The 26,789-nt window shown below is 35.7% G+C and overlaps 1 protein-coding gene across 1 annotated transcript in view; it reads left to right on the top strand.

The window, feature by feature from the left end:
- The window catches only part of chn2 (chimerin 2), a 146,642-nt gene that overhangs the window by 106,363 nt on the left and 13,490 nt on the right, over positions 1–26,789 (top strand). Inside the window, exons 8-9 of the mRNA XM_088929789.1 lie at positions 15,889–15,966; positions 20,414–20,498. Of these exons, the coding sequence (XP_088785915.1) occupies positions 15,889–15,966; positions 20,414–20,498 (163 nt within the window). The remainder of the gene's footprint in view (positions 1–15,888; positions 15,967–20,413; positions 20,499–26,789) is intronic.

Raw genomic sequence — 26,789 nt, forward strand, 5'->3', positions numbered from 1 at the left:
TATTGTGCTTTTGGACGTATTTTCAAGATTTTAAAATCTCGTGTCTGATGATATGTGTTTTTTAAACTTATAGAAAGCTGTTTTTATATATATCTAATACATTTTCTGTTCTAGATATTACCCACTAGGTGACAACCTCGCAATGTTTTTGATCAAACCCCATCTAACCTTTCACCACCTTGCTGTTTCCTTGGCTGTTTTACACATTTACTATCCATTTACTGTTAGCAATATCTACAGTATATTGCTAATGATAGTAAAAAGGTTTAGATCTTACAGGCTAACTCGCTTGTTATCTCATAATTTTGGCAGTTGCACTTTCACTGTGACCATCATATAATGTTTTACAGTTTTATTAGTACCTTGCCATAAAATCTCATGCAGAAATCATAAACTCTTGAAAAATCTTGGAAAAATAATTTAAGACATGTGGTGATAATCATGGGAAAGCTCTTAAAGGGCTTATAGAACAGCACTGTAATAATGAATGATGTGCCACACTTATGATATCTGGTACCAGATTCATCTTTGCACAGGTTTAGCTGTGTTGTTCAGTTATTTTCTAGACTTTATCTTACAGCATGACATTTTCTTTTCTTTTACATAATGACACAATTGTTTTTAGGTTTGAAAATTGCAGAAATTGTTTTTACATACTGGAAAAAAGACTCAATAGCAAAAAGTCTACAAGGATGACTTACAGTAGTTTGCCAAAAAGCTCAGTGAGTGAATCTTCATAGATAAACTTCTATACTATATGAATTACATGGGCAATTTACACATTTAAAATCTGCTTATATACTATATCTTGAATGGTGGTGTTCAAGTTAATAGCCATTATGCAAAACATATAAATCTAGTGTACAAAACCTGGCTTTGAAAAAACAGATAATATTATTATAATTATCACTGTCATCAGTTGAAAAACATCTGGCAATATGTGTAAATGATAATCCAAACTGTAAGCATTATTATTAAAAGTTATTTTGGAAGACTGTTCCTCAGTTTTAATATTTGTTTTTGTTATGGTAAAATCTAACACTTAATGAAACTGGGAATAGAACAAAAATAGTATTATTAAACACTGAAATGTGTGGGAGGAGTTCGAATTGTAATCTTACAGAAAGGGTCCAACTAATTTCTTATTTCTTTGGTCGGACGAAATAACAATAGGTTTGCAAAAACAAGATATCTTCTGTATCAGAAACAAAATTTTGTAAATAATTCTATACTTTACTGTAGGCTCCCTGCCTGGTGTCGTGGAGAAAGTAAGTCCTGACTTGGACTGCTTGCAGTCACATTGGAAAGGAACCAGTGAATTACAGTAAACAATGAAAATGAGTTGGGGTCTTCTTTTAAGGTACAATATCAAAAGTTGGCGATTGGCTGAAATGCTCAGGTTTTACCCATCTTACTGATAACTCATTGGTAGATCTTCCTTTGGGTGGTGACCAGGGACCTTTGGACACATGGTTTTGAGAAGAAAACAGACTACAACTTGATAGAGTCCATTTGCACTAAAGGTCATTACACTGTTCAGCTTTTATATAGCTTTATGATATCTCATATCAGAGAGGCCCCTTAGCCACATTCCTGTACCCTTGCACACAGTGGCACCAGGCTGCTTGGTCAAGGCAGCACAAGGATTATGAGAAATCTTTAATAACACCTAATTGTAAGTGTAAAAATAGGCCTTGTCCCTACAACTTCCTCCACCGAAACATTTCCAAACCTACTCCACTCTAGCACACATTCTCAATGATGTGTTCCTGCAAAATTACAAAATGATGAAAAAATCTACATTGGTATTTTGAGTCTCCTTGTTTCCTTTTTGATGGTTCTGACAGTTCTTATGTTTTGGTCATGGCTGTCATTTTCACAGCCAGGCGAATTGTACCAAAACTATTGAAATGGTGATATTAAACACAAGGGATATATGCATCACAAGATAAACTCTTATTATCATATGGAATAGTATAAACAATACAGCATTCAATGCAACATTACCACACCATTACCATGGCCAACATTACTTTGGATACTAATCAATAATTAAAATTGCAATTAAGGTTTACAGATTATTATGATAGTTTAGCAGAATTTTTGTTTTGATATCCAAAGTATATTCTTACAAAATATTTTGAAGGACAAAAAATCCATATACAGTACAGTGCCCTCCATAACTATTGGGGCAGAGTTAATTAAGGTAAAAAAGAAGAAACTGTCAATCTTTTGATTTAAATCCAATCAAGCATGCATTTCATTGCTGAAAATGACACTGAATCAGAAAACCCCGCAAAGGAAACAGCAACTGCTTTGCAAAGTATCTCAAAAGAACAAACCAAGAGTTTGGTAATGTCGGTGGGTCATAGGCTTGATGCAGTTATTGCATGCAATACTACGTTTTATATTACTTTAGTTTACTTCAAGTTCATTTATCCCAATACTTATGTTCACCAAAAATGGAGTGATAGGACACAGAAAGTGCTATTATCCTAAAACAACAACACATAAGTACAAAAATACTCAGAAATAAAAGGTAAGATTGTATACTTTTGCTTAATATTCATCTTTTTGTCTCAAATCTGAATTGCTTGACTTTACTGTCCCAATATCTACAAAGTATTTGTCTATAAACACTCACAAACCCCTCTATAAACATGGCATCAAGTGTTACCAGTTCAAGTAGAGATAACATTTCCTCTACTTTAATTCAGACATGGTTTAGTTTTAATTTATATAGTGGCAAAGGTATTAAAGGGAAAATAGTCCTTTTTCCAGAAACACCTTGGCAGATATTGACATGTACAGTACATAAAAATTTTCTCAGATAGACTCTACTAGGGTAACGTTGACAGGGCAAAGCACAGTATTTTTATTTATCTAATATATAAAATTATAATTTAATGTGTTATAAAATTATAATATACTGTGTTATATAATATGTCTGTCTGTTAATTTCTTAAATATAAATGCACATAGTTGAAAGAAAACTTTTTCTCTTTGCAACTGAATCATTCACTGTACATTACCTGGATTTTTTTCTTTCACAACATCTAACCTGGGACACATTCTGTCATGTGTGTTCTATATAACTGGTGGTTTGTGTTAAAGCTTGCTGTATCTTTTGCTCCCTTGCGTTTTTTTGTGTGAACAACAAACAAAATGACACAGAAATAATACCAATGCTATGCATGTCTACGTGCATTGTTGTACTGTGCTTTTTTATTTGTTGTTAATCATCATCTTTCAATGGAATTTGAGGTAAAGTCTTTTTAGTGAAGTTCAGAACGAAACTACATATTATATACGATAAAAATAATTAGTTTTCTATCATGATATACTGAAAAAAGCATCCACTTCAAGTGTCAGGAAGGTAAATTGTCCCTGTATTAAACAAATCTATAAAATCTCTGAAATTACCTAAGTTTCATTTATTATTTTCTTATTTTTTGATTCAAACACATTTCCAGAAAATACCGTTCCTTCAAATATTATCATATTTATTTTATGTATTTAGCTGTGTATATTTAAATCAATCTATGATCATATCAATCTGAGTTATTCCTACTCTAAGTAATTAGCATCCTCTGAGTATGTTAGTTGCTGTGCAAATGATGACATATTTACACATTCACAACTTTATAGGTACAAAAGACTGTAATTATGCCGAATGCCTAATTTACAAGTAGTTGTAAATAAGCCCTTGCTCTACGAATTAAATAATATGTACAGTACATAGGATGAATGGTCTTGACCAGGGCTGTTGATTGCTGAAACCTTCTACAAATCTTATAATATCACTGTAAGCCTCCAGTTAAGCACTGGCGTGACCTAGACTCAACAAGTATGCTAATCTACCATATCTTGGAAACTGCATGCTTTGTTTTTTCTGTGTTCTTATGTGCTTTGATTCATCTCATGAAAAGGATTTCAGAAGTGACAGTACCAGTTGAACAGCTTTGTCTGTAAACTTTTGTTTCACATTACACAAATATGTTGAGACGTATCATGTTTTTTCTTTATATACAAAGAAGATGTTTTTCATGTATTGACAGGTGTGATTTTTATCTGAAGTGTAAAATTCTGAATTTTCTAATATTTCAAGCAATTTTAACCTTTTGTAAGGTTTACAGTATTTCCTTGTGTCTTGTGCTAGCATGTACCTAAAATGTCATACTGTATTGTCATTTTTTAATGTAAAAACTGTAGGAAATAGGAAATACTTTTCTCATCCCTTTTGTCCCTTAGGATGTAATCTAGAATATGTGTCCAATATACTATTAAAATAAATTAAACCATAAAGCCTTCAAATAAAATTCCTTGATTTCCTTTACATTTAATAATTACAATATATAATCCCTTAGCCTTGATAATGTGAATTATTTGTGCCATCTATAATAATCAAAAGATTTATCAGTATGTAAATGTAACACTGTTCAGTATAAGTGTAATACTGATCATAAGATTTATCAGTATATTTTTTGTTATGTTTTTATTGTTTTTTGTATGAACATACAAATATAATTATACAAATATAATCAGAAATAAAATAGTTGCCAGTCATCTCAAAACCTCAAGTATTACAAATATAAATGAATATAAAGTCTGTTATTTATCATTCTTATGCATTTTTACGGAGTGTATAGTGCTGGGGAAAAAGGAGGGTGAAAATAAGAGCAACCTTTCTTCCATTTCATAAATCTCTGAAACAATAAAAATCCAGTTTTCTTTGATTGGGGATCTCTTTGTAACCATTTATGTATACTAGCTTTCTTACTTGCTGCCAAAAATACTTCTAGCAACTATTTATCTCTTCCCACAACCTCATGAGGCAGAATACCCAGATACAGAACTGAACAAGACTTTGGAATGTCTAAACATAATATATCTTGAATCAGAGACGACACTTCGTCCCAATAAGATTGAATTCTTGAACAATGCCAATATATATGGGAATGTCCTGCTTCTCTATTACCACTCTCTCTCCAACATGGTTGTGAAAAACAAAGTGAGATGATTTTATTTTTGGAGTTATAAAGAATTAAGTTAAATTCTTTCAGCAACATTCCTGCCATGTTTTATTGATATAAATTTAATACTGTTTAGCTGCTTATTTAACAGTGATAACTCTTCTTCAAGTTTACTGAACGATCTTAGCAAGTAGTAGTGTACATCTCTACAATCAAAGTAACTTCTCTTATGCACTTAAAAATGCCCTCAGGAAAGCTGTGCAAATTCTTTCACTTAATGAATAACCTCAAAGACTTGAGGAAATATTTTACCTCTCCTGTGCTTCACAGATTTTGTGTTCTGTCACCATTCAGAGTGTCTGTGTACAGTGTAGATACTAATCTGTTTTGATATGGGATGTACTATCAAAGAATTGAGTTACGTCTGTATGTAAAGCAGATGTATGGATCACTAATACAGTATATATACAGTATATATTATATAGCTTACTGGGCACTCCAGATTTTGCAACACATTAATTCATGATGGAGGATACATTGATAGTGAAAAGAAGGATGGAAATTGATGTTGAAATTGCAGTAGCCGATTGCTTTAGCAGGTGGCTGCACCAACACAGTCATCTATACATCACTTGTAGAATTTTGGAACAAAGCATGGTATATATAGTCACCTCCAAAATTAATATTAAAAATTATACAAAAGACTGAAAACAGGGGTGCGGATAATTGTAGAATTTAATAATTTATTTAACTGAAATACATTTCTAATGTCATTGATTTCATTTAATCATTAATCGAATAAAATACTGTATAAACCACATGTTGGAAATGCTCATTACATTTACAATAGCTACAGTAATCCTCATTACCCATGTTGTTAATTTATAGTCTTTTTTACTCATCAAGACCAATGGTTTGGAGGTGATTGTATATATAAATTGGATATTTAGCAAGTGAAAAGCTGACAGCTTTGCTTCAGGTTTTTAAAAATAATATTATTCAAATTTATAGTGTATTGCACCTTGAATGAAGCTCTATGCAAGATAGAATCTTTGATTTTCCTTGATCTTGTCCACTTCTTACCATCCCTGACAAATGCAACTGTGTTTGTAGATCCTCCTTGAGCTTTCCAATTCTGTCATCTCTCTTTCTACAGGATGTCAGGAAGTGTCAACAACGCTTTGAATAATGTTATGGGATACTGTGAATATCACATTGAATCCTGAATTAATTTATTTCAATTTACTTTTTATGTACATTAAGAGGTGAGATGGAAAGTTTAAATACCTGTGAAAATCAGTTTTATGATGGGAAATTAACAGCATTTCTAGACAAGCTTTGCATCTGCTATTTTAAATTAAAATAACATAGTGATTACAAATCTTCCTAGTTTTTTTACATTAAGGCTTGCAAGCAGGAAAAGTAGACCAACAGGTTAGATTGCTGGTATTATTCTGTCTGTACAATAGCAAAATATATTTTCAGTAATCTGCTGCCTTCTCTTAAAAGTCATGACAGATGATTTAAGATATTTATAAAGTAATAATCTTTAAAAATGGATGTTATTTGTGTTTCTTGGCTGGCATTTTCATTGTGAAGGACAGGTTAACATCTCTTTAAAATCACATGTTTGGCAGTCCCAAGCTTGTTTGGAATTGTATCAAATGTGTCAGTTGTTACAGTGACACAATGGTTTGCATTGCTGCCTCACAAATCTAGGGCCCTGGCTTTAGTTCCTGACCTGGAGTGCTAAAAAATTAACTAAAAATCACCCTGCAACTCACAACTGGCAACCCACTATAGCTAACCGGGTGTGAGCCTGGCCAGTACCTGCATGGGAGATTGTTAAGGTTGTTAATGGAAGAGGTGTTAGTGGGGCCAGTATGGAGAGTTCACCCTGCAATCTGTGATTGGGACACTATACTGTAAAAAGGCACCATCCTTCAGAGCGCACATAAAACAGAGGTCCCGAATCTCTGTGGTCATTAAAAATCCCCGGGCGTTTCTTGAAATGAGCAGGGTTGTTAAACTGGGTGTCCTGGCCAAATTACCCCTTGGCCTTTACCAGTTATGGCCTCCTAATAATCCCCATCTATGAACTGGTTGATGTGTGCTGAGCGTACAGTGTTCACTTGATGATACACTGTCAGTTACTAAAATAGACTAATCTTGTTATACTAAAATAGACTAAAGTAGACATACTGGCAAAATGAATCCTAACAAGCTTCTATGGGGCAAGGTGATGAGCCTCTCAGATGAAGGATGCTCTCACAGTGGGGAAGGAATTATGTTAACCAAATTTTTTGGGTTATATATATATATTTATTCACATATGTGAGAAATATATGAATAAATGTATGCCCAGCGCCATGTTCTGCGATTCAGAACGAGGCAACCAACAAGACTTCTGGTGATGTGTTGTGCCCTGATTACATTGTAAAGAAAAATAGCTTGTGAATACATCTCATTTAATCGAATAGAAATATTGCTCTCGAAGATGGTATTGCCGACAAATACTATTTACTTGTTAACTCTGCATGCAGATCATGTTGGAACATTTCTGTGGCGAAATGTCTGCTGCTCAGCCTTTACTCTCTTTACTCATTACAGTGACTAGTGAGCAGGAACGGCTGCATTATGTCACAATTCTTTTGAACTCAAATGCAAGTTTGCAAAAACATGGAGAATACAGTACTTTTACAAAGTTCACGATTTGGTGCTTAATACGAAATTTGTAATTGTTTTCTATTACGTCAATGAATTTATTTTGTTATAGAAAATTTAATAACCAGTGTGAGAAATTGGAACTGATGTTCCCCTTTAATAAAGTTTTCTACAAAGATGGAATCTGCTTTTATCAATAATTTATATGAAGTAATTGTCATGTAATGGCACCCAAAATGTGTATGTGATGATAATTTCTGCTAAGAAATTCATTTTGGTGCCCCCATAACAAGCCTTCAGTAATAGTAAGCAAAGCATTCTTTTTTGGAAGGTGAAATAGGGAACATTGAAATGTTTTGTAAATTTGAATACTTTCTGAAACATGCACCAATACCTAATTTCGACTATGAAGTGTTTACTAAGTACTAAATTTGGGAACTTTTAGAATATCTTTTGCAGCTTTAATAGTGTTTGGGTAAACCTCCTAGTAATCTGAAAATTTGGTTAGTCTGTTACTTGCACCAGATTATTTATATAAATTAAGACGTAGTAACAGCAGTAGTCCTAGTACAGATCACAGAGGTACACAACAAATTACAGCACACATTCTAAGGATTTACTCCTTTCCTGTACCCTATGTTTCATGTCCAATAACCAGCTCATAATCAATTAAATTTTAGGATGTAGGATGTTCAGTGCATAGTATAGTGGGATTTTATGAACTACAGATGCAGCCATTCAAAATGCACGGTACAACCCTGTAATGCTCTAAATTACCCACAGTTCGCCGCATTGTACCACAGTACGTGATTGGCTGGCCAAAATGACCAAGAGGGGCACCTGGAGTGCATTGGTTGTTAGTGAAACGATTTAACCATTTAATCTCTTTACTGTGCATGTTTTAATCTGCTTAATATTGAATATTTATATGGAATTTTACAGCTAAAGGGAATTTTTAGTAGCTGAGCATTAAAAGAAGTGGAGCAAAATGTGTCTAAAGGTCATAAACAATATTAATTTAGAAACATAAACATATTATGTAAACTGTATATGACTGGTATTGGTAGTTTAAATAAAAAATACACACCAGTATTCCACTTTCTTCCTAAACATTTTAAGCATCAAAGACTTTCATTTGGTTACATACTGTGGTTATTTTGGAAAAGTTTTTATGTGCTTCTTCTGAGTATATTAAGTTTATATACTTAGTAAAAAGTTATGTTTTAACCTTTTCTGTGAAATGTCCTGTTTTTTCATAACACTCATTTTTCCATACTGTAGTTTGAGTCTTTGTGTAAGCTGTAAGTTCTTTTTACTTCTTAATTAAACATTTGGAACACTTTAATTTTTTAAATGCAACACACATTCAATACAGAAATAAAATCATGTTTTCTACAAGTGTTAAGCAGACTAGCAGGTTGCTAACAAAATAGTGCACCGTCCACCACTGCCCAGTGATATAACTTTAATATAAACAAGATCTAGTACCTGGTGCAGTTTTTTTTAAAACCTTATTTTGAATTAATCGAATCCCAGGTGTGAGTTCATAAAGCCAGAATTACGTACTATCCTTACATCTGCGAAACACCTGATCATCTACTGTAAAGCTTTCAGTGCTTTGTTTGTGTATATTCTAATCGCAGTGGGGGCAGGGTGTGGTTTAGGCTGCAATTGAATTGGGAAACTGTATTGTTCACACCTGAAACATTGTTTTGTCTGAAAGCGTTTTCTTCCCTGTTTAGCTGATCTTTTGCTGCCTACACATGCTTACATAGCTCCCTACGTGAATTCTCGTTCTTCACTGAGAAAGCTTTAGAGAACTTTACTTTTTTATTTTCAACAAATTGTAAATATGACGTTTACATTGGTGTTTTTATTAATTTTTCACTTTAGCGTATGGAGTAGTGTCAGCTGTCAATGAGAGCACCCCACCTCCCTTAGGCTGGGCAAACAAATTTTTTAATTTTTAAAAAAGATATAAAAAATGAGATACAATGATGTGTTTCTGCTTAACTAAGACATTGCATGACTTTAAAAGCTATAAAAACAGGTTTAAATAGTTAATAACCACTTTTTATGTGTGAAAAACAGGTGATTTTATTTTTGTGATCAGCTTAGAATCGTTGTGTACGCTGTAAGTTTTTTACTATTAGTAATCAAAAATATTAAATTTAGCACTGTAATAAATTGTTCCACTTTTCCCCGCATATTGTAAAAATATATTTTCATTGTTCAAATATACATTATATCTGACTATCAGAAAATAAGTTAAATACAAAATTAAAGAACAGCTAGGGTAAAATATAATTATATAAGATATTTTGCTAACAATGTTACTGGTCTATAAAAATAAAATGTATTAACTATGGAATAGGATGGCACAGTTGTTAGCATGCTTTTTTATATTTTGTTTCATAAATACAACAGTAGTACCAGATGTCTCAGTGGCTTTCAAAATTAAATTATGCATGCAAACCTCTGAACTAGAAAGATAACTAAGCTATCCATCCATTTTTAATGGTGACGAAGTGGTTAGTGTTGCTATCTTGCAGCACTGGGGCCCTAGGTTCAATTCCTGCCGTCCTGTATGTGTGGAGTTTGCATGTTCTCTCTGAGTTCCGTGGGTTTTCTCCATATGTATGATATGATTTCCTCTCACAGTTCAAAACATACTGGTAGGTTAATTGGCTTACGGGAAAACTGTCCCTGGTGTGTGTGTGTGTGTTTGTGTCTGTTTGTCTGTCCTGTGATGGACTGGTGCTATATCCAGGGTGTATTCTGCCTTGCGTCTGTTGCTTGCTGGGATAGGATCCGAAACCTCTGTATTGGATAAAGAGATTAGAAAATGGATGGAAGTAAAGGCACTGTATGGATGGAACTATACACAGTGTTAGAAACCCACTATGAGATGGCAGCATCTCACTGAGGATAAATTATTTTATAGTGCTGGCTTAAGGAAACAGCCTTTCCACCTCTCTTGCACATCAGTATCCATACCTAGTTATTTAAACAAATTGCCTCTAAATATAAACATCTTAAGATGCTGGCTCTGTGGATCAGCATCAGCTATGTTTGCCCATTCCTTCATTTCATGTGCATCCAACACACAGTTCAATGCTAGCAACTACACAAAATCTCAAATACAATCCTCATTTCGGTATCTATGTAAACATACAGTCTGTTAACTTCATCAACTTCCTCTGCAGTCTATAACATCTACTGTCATTTTGTAAAAAGTATGCCTAACCCTATTAGTAAGTGATGTTGTTATCAGTGTATTCCACAGCTTTCCCCAAATTATCTTTTTCCTATCTACAGTACATCCTGCAATAACTCAGCCAACACTTAAATCCTCAAAAACCGCTTGTGTTAATTTGTTTAAATCACAAAATATCATATGTAAATACCGGCCATGTAGTACTCTGCATTTTGAAATAATAGTTTCTTTTAAAGGGAACTAGAGAAACTAAGAACTAGAGAAATCAAGAAAGGCTTTTTTTTTTCTAGAATTAATAAATGCACATCCTGTTCACTGGTGTAATTACATCCACGCTGAACAATCTCCAATATGTTCAGAATTTGACAGCCAGAATCCTTAGCAGGTTGCATTACGCATGTCTTTAAGTCCTTGCACTGGCTTCCTATCAGGTTTCCAGTCAACTTCAAAATCCTCATCCTCATTCAGTACCTATCTGGCTTATTATCTGTCTACTCCCCAGCTTGCAACCTTTGTCCGTCTGACTCTGGTCTTCTAGCTGTCCTCAAGAACATCTACATTCTGTGGGTGACAGGACCTTCTCTAGCTGCACCCCAGAGCTCTGGATTTGTATCCCCAGTGATATCAGAGTCACCTACCCTGAGTACATTTAAATCTAACCTCAAAACCTTTCTTTTCAGAAGACTTATTTAGTGTCTGTATCTGCTTCATTTTCTAATTTCGGTAGCACTTCTAACTGCTTGTCTTTCTTATATGTATATTCTTTGTAATCTTTGGTCCTTATGACTGTTTTTTCACCTACTGTATTGCTTTGAGATGCTACTTTTAAAGGTGCTATATAAAATAAAGTTTTGTATTATTGTTATAGAGAAACATGATCAGATTTTCCCAGGTTCAGAAAAAAATATCTAAAGTTTACTAGTTTGTCAGTCTTCTCACACCCTCTTTGCTAAATGGCTTTGCATACTAATCTGATCAATCTACCTATTTTCTGTACTTTCTCTATCCTGCTAGATTTATATTTATATTATTCTGAAAATCTTCTTCTTGAAATGAGTCATTTCTAAATACCTGTTTTCACTGTTAACATTTTGCAGCAACTCTGCGACAAAATATACACTTAGCTCAACCTAACAATTCATCCTGCTACCAACATTGAATAAAAAAAATCTTTAGATTTCTATATTTATATCTTTATTTAGTGGTTTCTTTAGTGATAAAGGCTAAGCTTTCTTGGAAAACTGTCTTTTATGTGTTCCAAAAAACTGACTTGCTTTAACAAAATATATTTACAAATCCTTTCGCCTGGAAATCTACCTGAATGCCCAACTATCTGAGAAGCCCTTCATGAAACCATGTTTGCTATTAATTCATTTAAGGCTCTTCGACAGAATTGCTGTTTTTTATGTGTGCTAATTTTCTGACTCTGTCCCATCAAACCTTCATACTCCCCCTGCCAGAAATGCACCTGATTATTCAAGCCCCTCACTCTCTGCCAAATCTGTTTCATGTTTGCATGTTCTTTTGTAACACACACCTTTCTGTTAATTTTTTTTGGTAAGCTTTTGCAAGTGTTCCTGCATCCCTCTTCTGCACTATGTCTAGTCATGGCTTTTTTCTGTTTGCTTATTTCAAAGTAACACCTGCTCCATTTCTAAAGTTTTTTGTTCATGTGCATTTTTGTATTTTTACATTTACACCTCTAGCACTTTAATGTTTTAAATTTTCATTTCCCTTAATTTGTAGACTGAATTTTAGTTTTAGCCTTAAGCAGCTTAAGTTTTCTCTATCTTTTGTTTCTTGCCCTACAACTGTTATTATTGATCACCGAATTATTGCACTTGATATGATTTCTTTCATTCACCCTTTGCTGAACGTCTATGACAAGAATAGTCCTGTCTCTGGTGTGATCTTTTGTAGCTGAAATATCACTGTTTAAACTAATGAGAAATTAGATTTCTCAGAAATCTAATCACTTATTCTACATAAACACAATGTAATTGCTCTCTGAAAATGCTCTTTTTCCTGTTCATTTTGGAGACCTTGTTCAAAACTGATTTGAAATGTCAGAAAGGATTTATTTTCTCTATGTATTTCTGTTGCAGAAAAATTGTGCATTTCCTATATTGCTTTGTTTGTTGAGATTTTAACTTTACATTTAGGCTCAGATTTCAGCTCTACATTTTACACTGATTACTAGCAGTAAATACTGATATTTTGCTCCCCTTTACCACAAAAATGTATTTGTATTGTAGCTGGGATTAACGTTTTTTCGTACGCGTCTCTCCCTACTGCAATTCAAACGGTTAAAGATGGCGACAAGTCAGGCACCCAGAGGGAAGGCGGGGGGTGTGTCTTCCCACCTCCATAACTAAAAAGATAAATAGGCTTAAGCGACAAACACAGTTTTGTAACTGAAAGTTTGAGGTAGCATATCGTGAATTTCGCTTTGTTGCTGATAGGTTAAGCTTTCGAAACTCAGCCCCAGAGTCATGTAACTGATTTTCTCCCTATTTCATTGGTTAATCACAAGGATCACAAGCACTGCCATTAACTGGGCTGTGTAGTTTTTAATTCAGTTTGAATTATAACTGTATGTACTGTCTTCGTATTTGGCCAGGGCTTTAAAATGAGGGTGCGCCAAAAAATTTTGGTGCCGTCGTCTTAGGCACCACCTTGGTATCCCCCTTGTGGAAGAATTTGACTTTGAACATTTGCCCAGCATACCTCGGAGTCCCCCTTTACCCCCTTCCCCCCACGGACAGACTTAACAAAGCATTTGGGAAGTGTTAACTATCCAGCCATTGCAAGCCACTGCAGCAGCCACAAATAAATACAAAAATTAACTTTCTTTTTCTCCTGATGGTAACTGTAACAAATTGTCACGTTTCACATCCTTGCGAAACAGTCATGATGTTCTCATCCAATCAAAGGTTTGATGTTTTTTTTTCATTTTGAAACTGTGATCTTGACATGCAGGTGTGAAGTAGAGTTAACAGCTTCAGATTTAAAAAGTTATTAATAATAACTCTCTCTATGGTATCTTGTCGCATTAACATTGGAATATTCTTACAAGTGTAAAAAGAGGCGATACACAACGTGTCTCCTCTATAACTCTTTATTGTCCAATAATGCTCTTCTTGTGTCTTATTTTTAGTTTAGCAGGATTTGCATAACAAGCACATGGTATAGTGGGGATGACATTACCCACATCTATATCACTATACAACACTTCTTTGGGTCGGAATGTCTGTTAATAAAACAGAGCGCCTTCCAATACATATACCGTAACTACTTCAGGTGGGTAGCTGCGTCAGCATGTGTAGTCTGCAAAGGAACAAGTAATAGGTTTATTCCATGCTGAAAAGAGAAGAAAGAAAACACAACGTTTCGGCTGTGAAGCCTTCTTCAGGTGTGAGGGTCTTCAGCTCACACATAGTACGTGAGTGCTGTAGTACATACTGTATATTACTCACAAATAGTACGTACAAACTCATTGCTTACGGCCCCCAGACTTCTCTTCGCCCAGCGATTTGGATACCTTATTTTTCTAGACTATACTATTCATCTCTCCGGCTACGCACGGGGGTCAGTCTAAATACCTTCAGACAACGATTGACACATTTACAGCAAAAAATTTGTAACTAATCAACTTTAACTGTAACTTATAACAGCAGCAACAGAAAGAGCCACTGAAGGGAATTCTTGTTTCACAGTTGTGAACGTGCCAATTAAAAAACTGATGTGTTGCACATTAAGGGGGACCCTTGGCATTGTCTAGTGGCCCTAGTGGGCCCTGATAGTTGTTGTCATCTATAAAGTTGTTGTCATCTGTGTGAAATGGATCAAGATTACACATAACTTATGGTACCTTCGGTGGTTTGTGTATGAAATATGGTAATTCTCTTACTGAATGCTTTCAGTCTGAATGCATACAGGTACTACATTTTAAAGGAGTAGGGGGTTTGGCTGTGAATATAACTGATCTATGCTGTTTACTGCAGTATAGTGCAGATCACTATACTAACTTTTTGTTAGATGCTTAAAAACTGATTTAAAATGTTTAAAATGTTTAGTATCCCACTTAAAATCTGAAATGGAAACACCCTTCTTTGGTTATATGGCTATTGTTTGAAGTCCATTTTATTGTTAAAAAAAGTTCCTGATATTTTCTTAATATGTTGTAAATTGTCAGGAGGAACAAAGTAAACAGTGTCCCAGCTCTGAAATACTGCTTTTCAAAGGGCATAATCCACATAGACTAAATAAATTCTGTTTCTAATATGGACCTGTTTTGATAGGGATTTCCACACTGGAATATAAAACTGTGAGTGAGGCTTAAGCTGTTAAATCTCCTGAAATCCTAGACCAGATTGTCTTAAAGCTTACTGGGTCTGGTCCGTAGAATAATTGGATGCAGCTCTTCTTTGAATGATTACACTGCATTTCTTTTAATGTGGTACCAAGTTGAATTGATCTTGCTTTTCAATGCTGTTGTGCTCTCAGGGAGCTGAGCTGCTACCCCCTGCCTGTACTGCTCTAGTCTAGCGTCTGTCTGGATACGGTTGCTGTGGATTTCTTTTTATATTTTTTCCTCTGTTCAGTGAATGAATGTGGGCTATTGTCTGAGGCACACTTTTCCTCTAAAAGCTCACTTCAAGACAGACTCTTCCTTATTCAGATGCAGAAACCCCTTCCATCTCCTAAGACAGCCTATTGAAATCACATGCCAGAAGTCTCAGCAGAATGGAGCACAGCTGCTACAACTTTGCTGACTGCTTTTAGAAGAGGGTTTACAGACCTAAGTGATGTCAGCCTCACTGTTTAAGGGAAGAAATGGATAGATTTTGGGACCCAAAAGATTTGCCCTCGGAGGAGCTGTGGTTCCAGAGTGAGCAGAACTATAGCCAGATGCTGTAGAAGTCAAAACGAGACAGAAAACGGCAAGAGCTGTTAGCCATGGCCCTGGGGGTGAAAGTGAGTGGAAGAGGAACATTGGTATGGAAACCTCTAAAACACTTTGCCTATTCACAGGTTACGTCCCTGGTCAAGAGGGCTGCAATAAAGGAAAATGAAAATAATTTTAACTATGAGAAGGCTCACAACTTTAAGGTAAGAATCTCCTTTTCTGCTGTATATACATCACTGACCTTTCACTTTCCTTAAGAGTTCTTTTTTATGTGAACTTCCTTGTATATACTATATACATGGTATATACATAGACTACGGGTAATACTGTATGTGAATAGACCATGACAGTTGTGATTATTAATTATGTATTGTTCTGATTATAAAAAAATGCAGTACTACAGTTCATGTTTTCCTGAAACTTTACATTTTTGCTGAAAAATGCTAAATGCATCAGACTGCAGTATGATTTGAATCTTTTTGTTGCACTTCTTTCTGCATTGTAATTAGAAATTATGAAACTCTAGCTTTACAAATGAAATTTGCCTTGAACTATTACTAATTATTTGCTGATAAGTCACTTTTGTACTTATTGTGGTCTTATTATAAGTAATCAACATTTTTATTCAAGATAGTCACAAATAATGTGTCTTAAAGTCTCTTTAACACACTACACTACACTGTAGTGTCTTTTTAAGACACTACACGTTAGCTCTACATGTTAGCTGTTAGTGGAACACTGGTGTATGTTATTTTGGTGTATGTTATGATGCTGTAAATTAGTTTGTTCCATCTTGGCTGGGCTGTTCTTACCCACACAGGGTGTCTGTGTGTTGTAGTTATCTGCCCATGGAACAAGATTTACTTGTGATTTCCCTGAAGTCATTCTTCATGTTAAAGTTTGTCATTCCTTTGTTGTCAATATCTGCTGTTAAAGTCAGAATGACTAAAATGATTTCATTGCCTCTTGTACTCAGTTCTCCTTCACCTACTGTACATCTAAATCTCACACATTATCACATTATCATTTCTTTTGGAAAAAGATATTACAATAACACATACAATATGCATTAATAAGAAGTATTCAGCCATCCATTTTCTAACAAACTCAGAGTCGCAAGAAGCCAGAACCTGTCCCAACAAGCAACAGGCTCAAAGCAGGGTACACCCTGGATGAGAGCCCAGTCCGTCACAGGGCATACATATTGACACGCACACAGTCATGCCTAGGGATAGTTTTTCCTGAAGCCAATTAAGGAACCAGTATATTTTTGTGCTGTAGGAGGAAACTAGAACACCTGGAAAAAACCCTTGTGTGATCACAACAAGGACATACAAACTCCACACAGATATATGCTCTTATTGAGCCATTAAAATGAAAAGCCAGTCTCTGCAAGACAGAAATAATTTTGGATGAGCTTCATCTTCTACCTTACTAAGTAGGAAAAAGCTGTCATTCTCATATACACTTTGAACGATGCACTTGTAGACACCAGTCATGTAACCTGAGGACTCTAGGCCTGGATACACTCACTGCAGCACTAGACAAATACTTTAGGTGGCATGCAAAATAGACACCTAACATAAGTGGTGTGCATATAACCCTTTTCTAAGAGGTCATCTTGTGATGGACTGTTGTACCCTTCTTGCTATAATTACCCTAGCAGTGCACAACAAACACTTAAAAAGTCAGAAACAGATAAAATAACTTGAAAGTAATGAACAACAAAAATACTTCTTCCCACGATGAGGTAGACAGTGGATATGCTTATGGCCTCAAAACCTTCATACTTTATTGTAACAGTTTAGTACTTACTTTCTTCTGAAGGGATTTTTGTACTCATGTTCTGTTGATCTATGTTAGATGCAACTATGCAGCCCAGTTGAATATTGGGTGAGAAGTTATATGGGTAAACACCTAGGGAAACCTCAACAAGGTTTCTGTTGTCATCTAATGAGGGTAACAATGAATGATTTTCCAAGAAACATGAATAACAATCATATAGTGTCTGTCTGTTGAAATCACCACAACACCAGGAAATATGGCAGTTCTGACATTGAAATTGGTAGTACTAGAATCAGATTCCCCAAATCATTGTACTAAACAACATTTTTTCTTGAGAAAATAACCTTATTTACAATTGCCTTAAGGACATGGCCCAAGTTTTTTTCTAATTTGCTCAAGCAAGCCTTAACAATAGCAGTGGAACTAACCAGTCACCTCTAGGGAGATCAGGTGGTATAACTGTCCTGTGATGAGTACCCCATTTTTAAAGAAAAAGAAACCTATTTTAATTCCCCACTATGGAATCCCCCATATTCCATAACAGGGGAGTAAAATAGGTTTCTTTATCTTGTACATCAAAATAATTACTCCTTGCAAGAGACATGTGGCACAGTTGTTCAGTAAAGCTAAAGGATACATGCTCTTGATAGAATCAGTGTTTGCTAACATTAACTGGAGATAACAGTAGGATAACTTAGGTTTTGTTTCCTCCTTACTGTCAGTATCTCTGCTATCATTTTTTTTAATAATAGCATGTCAAAAAACGTTTACCTTAGCACATTCTTGCTCTTTTTTCTTTGATAAAAGTTGCAAACTAAAAGGCAAATGCATTGCATCTTAGGTGTGCTTCAGTAAACATAAACAAAAATGACATTTGGCGTTTCATGTTTACTCATTTGCAGTAATTCACTTGGACAGAGGGTGAAAGAGGGGTTGCACAAACCCTTATTTCCAATACATGATTGACATCCAAAGAATAGTCTCATATGTTCAGTTAGGTGTTTTTTTTGTTTGCTGTAGTAGTTATGATGGTAATTAAATACATTTTTTTGTGCTGGCTTGTGAACTACTGTAGGTATTTAAAGTGTATCTCTGAAAGGACATAATGAACAGTTATAGATTTTGCCTGAACAGTTATAGAGTTTGTCTGCTTTTCTAGTTGGGAAATAGGACTGATATTTATGTTGTTTTTTTTTATCTTGTTTTCAAAGTTTTCTAAATCAATTATGGTACCCCTGCGTATCGCACATTTAACTTGCACAAAAGCACCAGCTGTTGCATGTCGGAGCACTTGATTTAAGAGAGTCTTAAATGTTGAAAATCACAAAGCGGTTATACAAAAAACTGTGAGAACAGAAATAAAAAACTACTGTCATGAGGTTTGCAAATTTCTAATGATTTTAATTTAAAACTACTACTGTATAGGTGCATTTAATGTATTTATTCTTTTGCAATGTAGCATTTACCATTCCAGGAGGGGTTCCTTAATTTTAATCTATTCTGTTATCTATTCCTATTTTCATCTATTAGTTTAATTAAGATCTTTAATTGCATAATCTCCTTAACAGCAGTATTGAACTATAAAATGTATTGTTTTATGAATTGTGTGCTCTTATGTTTTAGTGAACCACTTTTTGCTTCTCAATCCTGCTGTAGAATATTAAAGTAATAATGCTAAATACTTAGATTGTTTCATATATTCTATGTAATTCCATATTGTGAAAAGTTTCAGATAGTACTATTCGCCATTTTGAATCCAGTCACCCATCCATTTTCTAACCGCTTCATCCAATTCAGGGTCATGGGGGAGCCGACAACCAACGGGCGCAAGGTGGGGTACACCCTGGACGGGAAGCCAGTCCATCACAGGGCAAACAAAGATATAGACACACTCACAAACTCACACCAGGGTTAGTTTTCCTAGAAACCAGTTAGCCTACTGGTATGTTTTTAGACTGTGTGAGGAAACCGGATCACCCGGAAGAAACCCACGCAAACATGGGGAGAACATACAAACTCCACACAGGAACATCTCAGGTCTAGAAATGAACTCTGGGCCTCAGGGCTGCAAGGCAGCAATGCTTATTTCAGATCTTTCAAGTATTATTTTTTATCCTTAGTGAGATTTTTAAGTTGGTAATTTTATTGAAGTTGGACATTTTGAAGTTGATTATTAAAATGTTACCTGAAAACAAACTTGACTGTGTGATACATTTTTTTTAACAAATTTTCAGCTACATTTGCCTACTTATGACTTTGTTTTTAAATTCACTGTTTCTTCAAATCCTTATGTGGGTTAATCTAATTTTAGCCGTTTCCTGGGAATAATTAAATATTTCAATTAATATTTAATTTTTAGATTTAAATACACATTTTAAAACCATTAACTAGCTCAAAATTTAAATGAGAAACAAAAATAATTGTGACCCAATGAGTTCCCTGTTTAGAAGAGTAAGAATGTGCCAGAAATTGATTTATGTCCTCAGTGATTTTAACTTGTTATGGGCTCTATTGCTTGTTCTAAAATGACACTTTTTTTTTCGGTAGAGAGACTACAAGAAACTGAATTAATCATTTGATTCTGGGCTGTTTCTGCTTCTCTGTATGGTCTTGAAAAAGAAATACTTTCTGTAAAGATTTAATCTGCACTTGAGACAGCATAGCATTCTGTAAATACACAATTACAAGAAAGTTATTATTAGTGTTGATCAGTTCAAAGGCAGATAATAATAGAATACCCACACAGTCATCACTGTTTGGCAATGAAATTCCTGCTGTGTAGATTGCTTCTGTTGTCCTTTGTGTGTTCCATCTGCCAGACCATCTGTCTCACAGCCTCCTGTTTTCTGTGTTCTCTGCTCTTAGGTCCACACGTTTCGAGGTCCACACTGGTGCGAATACTGTGCCAACTTCATGTGGGGATTAATTGCTCAGGGAGTCACATGTTCAGGTAATGGTCTTACACTCATATTTACAAAGCCAACAGCCTGCTTTTGTAAAGGCAAACCAAAAACAAATCACTTTGAAAAATAGGTTCAGAAATATGAGTAATTTTTGTTTCATTCTATATAGGTATTTAGTAGTTATCCCTGTTCTATTTTAAAATACACGGAGTGCACAATCAACACCTTGCAAAAATATTCAGACCCTTCCTATAGTGACCCATTGAGAAATTATACTTTATATTTTATTCAAAACTTGAATACTGGGAATTAAGATTTCTAAGAAATCTTTTTTAAGTTACAGTAAATGTCAGTGGACACTAATGAGAAAAAAACTGAAAGTGAGCGTCAACTGATGTTGATTGCATAAATATTCATACCAGTGACCTCAATATTTGCTTGAAACATCTTCGGCATCAAATACATCCACTAGTTTTTTTGGGTCTCAACCAACTTTGCACATTGGTTTAGTGCAGTGTTTTGCCATTTTACTTGGCAGATTTGCTTTTCAGTGTTTGTTTTCATACAAATGCAGTGTTTTCAAATTGCTTGGGAATGCTTATGGACAGACATTTTCAAGTACTGTATTTCCACAGAATCTCAGTAAAATTCAAGCCAGGACTTTGGCTGGGCCACTCAAGGACATTCACTTGCTTCTTCCTAAGCAACTCCAGTATAGTTTTGTCCTTAAGATTTGTCTCGTTGACCTGCTGAAAGATTAATTTTGTCCTGGGTTTAGGTCTGAAACAGGTTTTCTTCTAAGGCTTTCCAGTACTTTGCCCCATCTATGTTCCCATCAGTCTTGACTATCTTCCAGTCCCTGCTGATGAGAAGCAGAACAATAACATAATGCTGCATCCACCATGCTTGACATTAGGGATGGTGGTGATGCAAGATCCAAATTAGTTTGGTCTTTTAACACATGTTTACAGTATCACTTAAGTGCTTTATTGCAATCTTCATGTGCAATTTGAGAGGGTTTTTTTTCAATTCCATACAAGCACCCTTATTGGAGTGACAAGGATATCGTTGACCCACAGACTTTCTCACCCATGTTTTATGCCCTTCTCCTGATCTATGCATTTGTACAATTTTTTTCTCCTTGACCTTTATAAAAAACACAGGCCATACCCTACTTGGGAGGTTGGTTGCAGTTCTGTCTGTATATAATTTTTGACTCTTCTGCCACTCACTACACAATTATTCTCTTCTCTTCTTTAAAAACTCTACTGTTATCCTGCAGTTATTGGTGTGTCTCTCTCATGTCCCTCTAGCACACAGCATTCCAAACACACTCTCCAGCTGCCCTTTCCTTGATTTCACCTCTGACCAACATACACACTGCACTGTCAGACAGCCAGGTGTAGACAAGCAACTACTGCTCCTCTTCTGGTACAGAGACTGAGTTCCCATGCTCTCTTACCCTTCAGACACAGGTTTCTCAATCTGGTGGGCAGCCCATACAGCCCCATTGACACCACATTAACACAACATGCTTTCCTTTTAATAGACAATAATCAAACTACATCCCAGTGTGCCATGTACTCGCCCAGGCCAAAACCCTTCTCTTTTCTGACATTGGTCCATGCTAGACCCTACTCTCCACCAGAGAGCCAGCAGCCAAAATGATACCCTCTGCCATGTGCAGAGCCAGGGAATACTCCAGCTATCATGATATGCTCATGAACAGAACCCCTCCATTTTCTTGACATTGCTGCCCTTCTGGGAAGGACTGCAGCATCAACCTGCTGTGTCCCGCACACCAACATACTCCCACGGGTTTTCACAGCCCACAGCATTCAGCTGTCTATCCCTGCCACATTGCAGATGAATTGCAGCTACTAACCTCTGCTGGATACACATCTGCAGATACAGTACAAGTCTCTATCTCAGATCCCTAAGAGACAGTGTGGAGTACTTCAAGGCATGTAATTATTACCTCCATGGCATTCACAGATTAGAAGCATTCCAGGCACTGTGACCACACACAACTTGTTTCTTACACATACCTGGAGCTCTGTAGCTTCAAGGCCCGCTTGACCAGCTGCTGCTCCCACTGCATGTGCGAGGTGAACACGCAACCCACACACTGCATGCTCACACTGCACTTGCAGCAAGATGGGAGAGTCCTCCATCAACATGCTTTGCTAAGGAGTAAAGATTTTCCTTCTCTCTCTAACGTTAGATCTAGATCTAGTATTAAGAAGAGAACCACAGGCCCTGTTAGAGAAGTAAGACAGGCCATTTAAGTAGTAACGCCCATGACTGTACAATAGCTCATCAAACCACCAACTCCTGTTTAAAGGAACATCTGCCTGTCACCATCTTCATGTTTGGATCTTTGCTTGAAATTCACTACCTGACATAGTGTTTTTATTATTATTAGCCACTCAACTAATTATATGACTCATTAAGGTACTTTTGTACCTAAATTAATTTAAATTGGCAACAAAAGGTTTGAATATGCAGTTTTGAATTCCATTTTTCTTTCATAATAATAAGCTACAATATTTATTTCATACTTTATAAGCTACAATAAACAAGCTACAGTATGTACTTCCTTTTTTGTTTTTGCTTTCAATGTTTTGAGTAGGATGATTAGGAGTAGGATGAGTAGGAATATTAATTGCTACTTAAAAATGTCATGACTGTGAACTTTAAAGCAACAAATTGTGAAAATTGTGCAAGGGTCTAAATACATTTGCGAGACACTCTAGTCATAATTTGACTATGGTTAGGTTTTCTTGCTTATGTGCTCTAGAGTATTTCCTTATTTCTCCTATATTAATAGACCTGTAATAATTGTTACAACAGTGTGGTTAATTACAGCATGGCTAATAACACCCAAGGAAACTTAACTCACAAAAAAGAAAAACTCAAATACTGCTTGAGGGCATGAAACTAGTCTGCCTCATTTTCATACAAATGAAACATTCACAAATGTTTCTTTTTACAAGACAGAACCCGAAGTGTAAGTATTCAACATTCTTCTATGACACTCTGTCAAAACCAGTTCTACTGCTTCTTACTGTAGCTCAGAGGTTACAGCTAAATTTAGCTGTGATGGCCATAAGTTGAAACTGTACTCATTTGTGATGAAGTGGAACACACCCATCATGTGCATTCCACTGCATCACATGACTTTTGAAAGTTCTTTTAAAAGTTTGTTTTATTATTTAATGTTTGGTTGATGTAAACAAAAACATATTGGAGCAGTCTTGCCTGTTTCCTGCTTAAGAAGTAAATAATGTTGTCCATTACTGTCATTTGACATGTACTGTATAATCTTATATGTGTGTGCTTTTAGATTAGCAAATGTCACAGCTTTTATTTTTTACAAGCTCATAAAATTAATTTAAAAATCAATACTTCACTACAATGTAGAAATGTAATATAATATATTAATATTATTAATAATATACTATATAATATAAAATACAATGTGACAATACATCTTAAGTCTGTATTAAAATCAATATAAAGCAGGTAAATAAATGCAAAACATTTCTAAAGTTAGAATTCTTTATTAAATCTGCTTTTAAGTCTGTTTTAACCTGATGTAATACTTCAGTTAATTGTAGCATAAATTGTGAACAGGTACTATACTGTAAAATTATAATTTCAAATTAAAACAGACATTGAATGGGTTATTTTAAGGACTTATTTTATGAACAAAGTCCAGCTCTTAATGTCTCTTCAGTCTGGTAATATAGGCCTTCTACCAGTACTAGGTTCCATACAACTCATTGCCCAAATCCATTAGAGTCTGCAACTGGTGACAGTTTTTAAATCTCTTCAATATTCTAATATATAATTTAACTCTTGGTTTTGATGGGTCAGCTTAATGTGATTTTCTTTTTTCACTTTCTTTTTAACATTTGTAACAGGCTATTACAAAATTACACCCCACAGGCATTTTAGAAACAAAACAGTAGAGCTTCAATTTATTTTTATAGAATAAACCTTTTGAGGATTCATTGTTTTCCAACGCTTCATCCGTTTTGTCTCCATGCGTCTCCGAGCCCTGGTGCATGGTCCCTGAGACCTTTATCTGCTCCCCTCACACATTTGACAAGAAGGAGCACACATTTAAGATCATCAGAGCTGACTGAATGTCACATTTGTGTTTGTGTATGCAATTACACAGTTCTGTCATAAAAGCACTTCTAAATTATTATTATTGTTCTGTTAGCCTTATTGTTATTGGTACGTATTTAAAAACCAAGAAACCAGTTTTCCCACATATTGTACATGCACACCCATTTTATCTTCGGCTGCTACTGTAAATCAAGCTGTCTCAGATCTTATGCATGTAGTAAAAATGGTAATAAAGGTAAAATAAATTATTCTTCAGTGATTTCAGTCACTTCTAGAGAAAACTAAATTCAGTAAAAGATAATTAATTAATTAAGGTGCATTTTAGTTTGACCCTAAAATAAATTAATTATATTATTCTTGCCTGGAAACTAGGTAAAACTTGCCTTTTGACTATTTTTTTTTTCACTTAGTAATTGGTAAAGTATCTCAAATAGTAGAAAATACTGTATCTGAAAGTACAGTGATAATGGATTTTTTTTGTCTTGACTATTTAGTTAATCTATAAAATCTTTATTCAGATTATAAAGGAAGTATTTCAATAATTTTTTATTAATAAATTATGTGAGGAACCCTCAGGACATTATGAAATTATATGTTAGTTGAACAAATTGCAGAAGAAAAGGACTAGTTCAAATGCAACATTTTCTGGAATGAGAATACTATAGCTTATGTACTTTCACAAAAAGTTGTCAATTTGTTGTTGTTGTAAGCCTTCTGACCAGCAATACAGCCTGTGCAGTGAGGCTCGTTACACATGAAAGCTCGTTAGGTGCACTTTTACCCAACGAGGTCCAGGTGGAACAATGCCTAATCAGGTCACCTTTAAAAAGGCCTTAATTCAAAGCTTAGGTCACTGCAAGAAAAAGGCCACACTTAGTCAGTTTTCTGTGCATTCCATAATGCCTCAAATGTCACCAGAAGCAAGGGAGAGGGCCATTGGCATGCTGCAGGCATGGCGTGCCAGCATTGTCAGACACTATGGAGTAAGACACTCCACTGTGTCCCGACTGCAGAGAAGGTTTCAGCACACCGGCAGGACAGATGACTGTCCAAGATCCGACCTCAAGTGACCACACCAGAGCAGGACGGACACATCAGACTGGTCCATCTGAGAGATCATTTCAGATCTGCCACCCTTAGTGCTGCTGAAACTGCCAATCGACTGGCTTGGGCCAGACAGAGCCTGCGATGGACTCGTAAGCAGTGGCATCAGGTCCTCTTCATGGATGAGTCACTCTTCCGCCTGTTCCACGCAGACGGGAGGGCCAGAGTGTGGAGAAGGAGGTGTTGCATTTCTTTTTTCCATCAGGATATATTGTAGAGCACAATAAATATGTGGCAGTGAAAAAAACATAGTAGTCCATGCAAAAATTGCATAGTGCAGAGGTGCAAGTTCATAGTTATTGCAGTTAGCTATTAAGGATGCACACTGCAGTAGGGGAGAAGCTGTTCTTAAGCCTAGTATTCAGTGCTATAATGATGAAGTACCACTTGCCAAAGTGCAGGGAGGAGAACAGTTTGTGCCCTGGATGTTGGGATCCTGAATGATGGATCGGGCTTTTTTGCGACAGCAGACGGTGTGAATCCCACTGATTGATGGTAAATCATAATCCTTTGTAGTGCATTTTTGTCATCCATGGTAGTATTGCTGAATCGTATAGTGATAACACTAGTGAGGACTTTCTATGGTGCTGCGGTCAAAGTTCATGAGTAGCTGCTTCCCCATACCTAATTTCTTTAAGCACCACAGAAAGTGCAGGCACTGTTCTGCCTTTTTCAGACTGGCTGCAGTGTTGTGAGATAAATCAGATCAGTGGAGATCAGCAGACTGGGGAATCTGAAGCAGTTGACAGTTTCCACTACTGTGCCCTCGATGCTGATTGGAGTGTACCTCACTCTCTCCCTTTAAAAAGAAATGTTTCCCAAAGTCCATAATGAGTTCTTTTGTCTTGTTGACATTCAGGGCCAAATTATTGTCAAAGCACCATCTTGTAAGATGCTCCACCTCACTCCTATATGTGGACTCATCATTGTTGCTGATGAGCCCGATAATTGTAGTGTCATCTGCTGACCTGTACACGTTTTCAGGACATGTGGGAGATACCATCTGGGCCGGATGCTTTACAGGTTTTCAAATTCTGCACTTAACTATAGACCCAAGCATGTTCATTCTTTTTATTGCTTCCCTAATTCATCTAATA

This window comes from Atractosteus spatula, chromosome 12 (assembly GCF_055471065.1).
Source record: "Atractosteus spatula isolate fAtrSpa1 chromosome 12, fAtrSpa1.hap1, whole genome shotgun sequence".
Classification (NCBI taxonomy): domain Eukaryota; kingdom Metazoa; phylum Chordata; class Actinopteri; order Semionotiformes; family Lepisosteidae; genus Atractosteus; species Atractosteus spatula.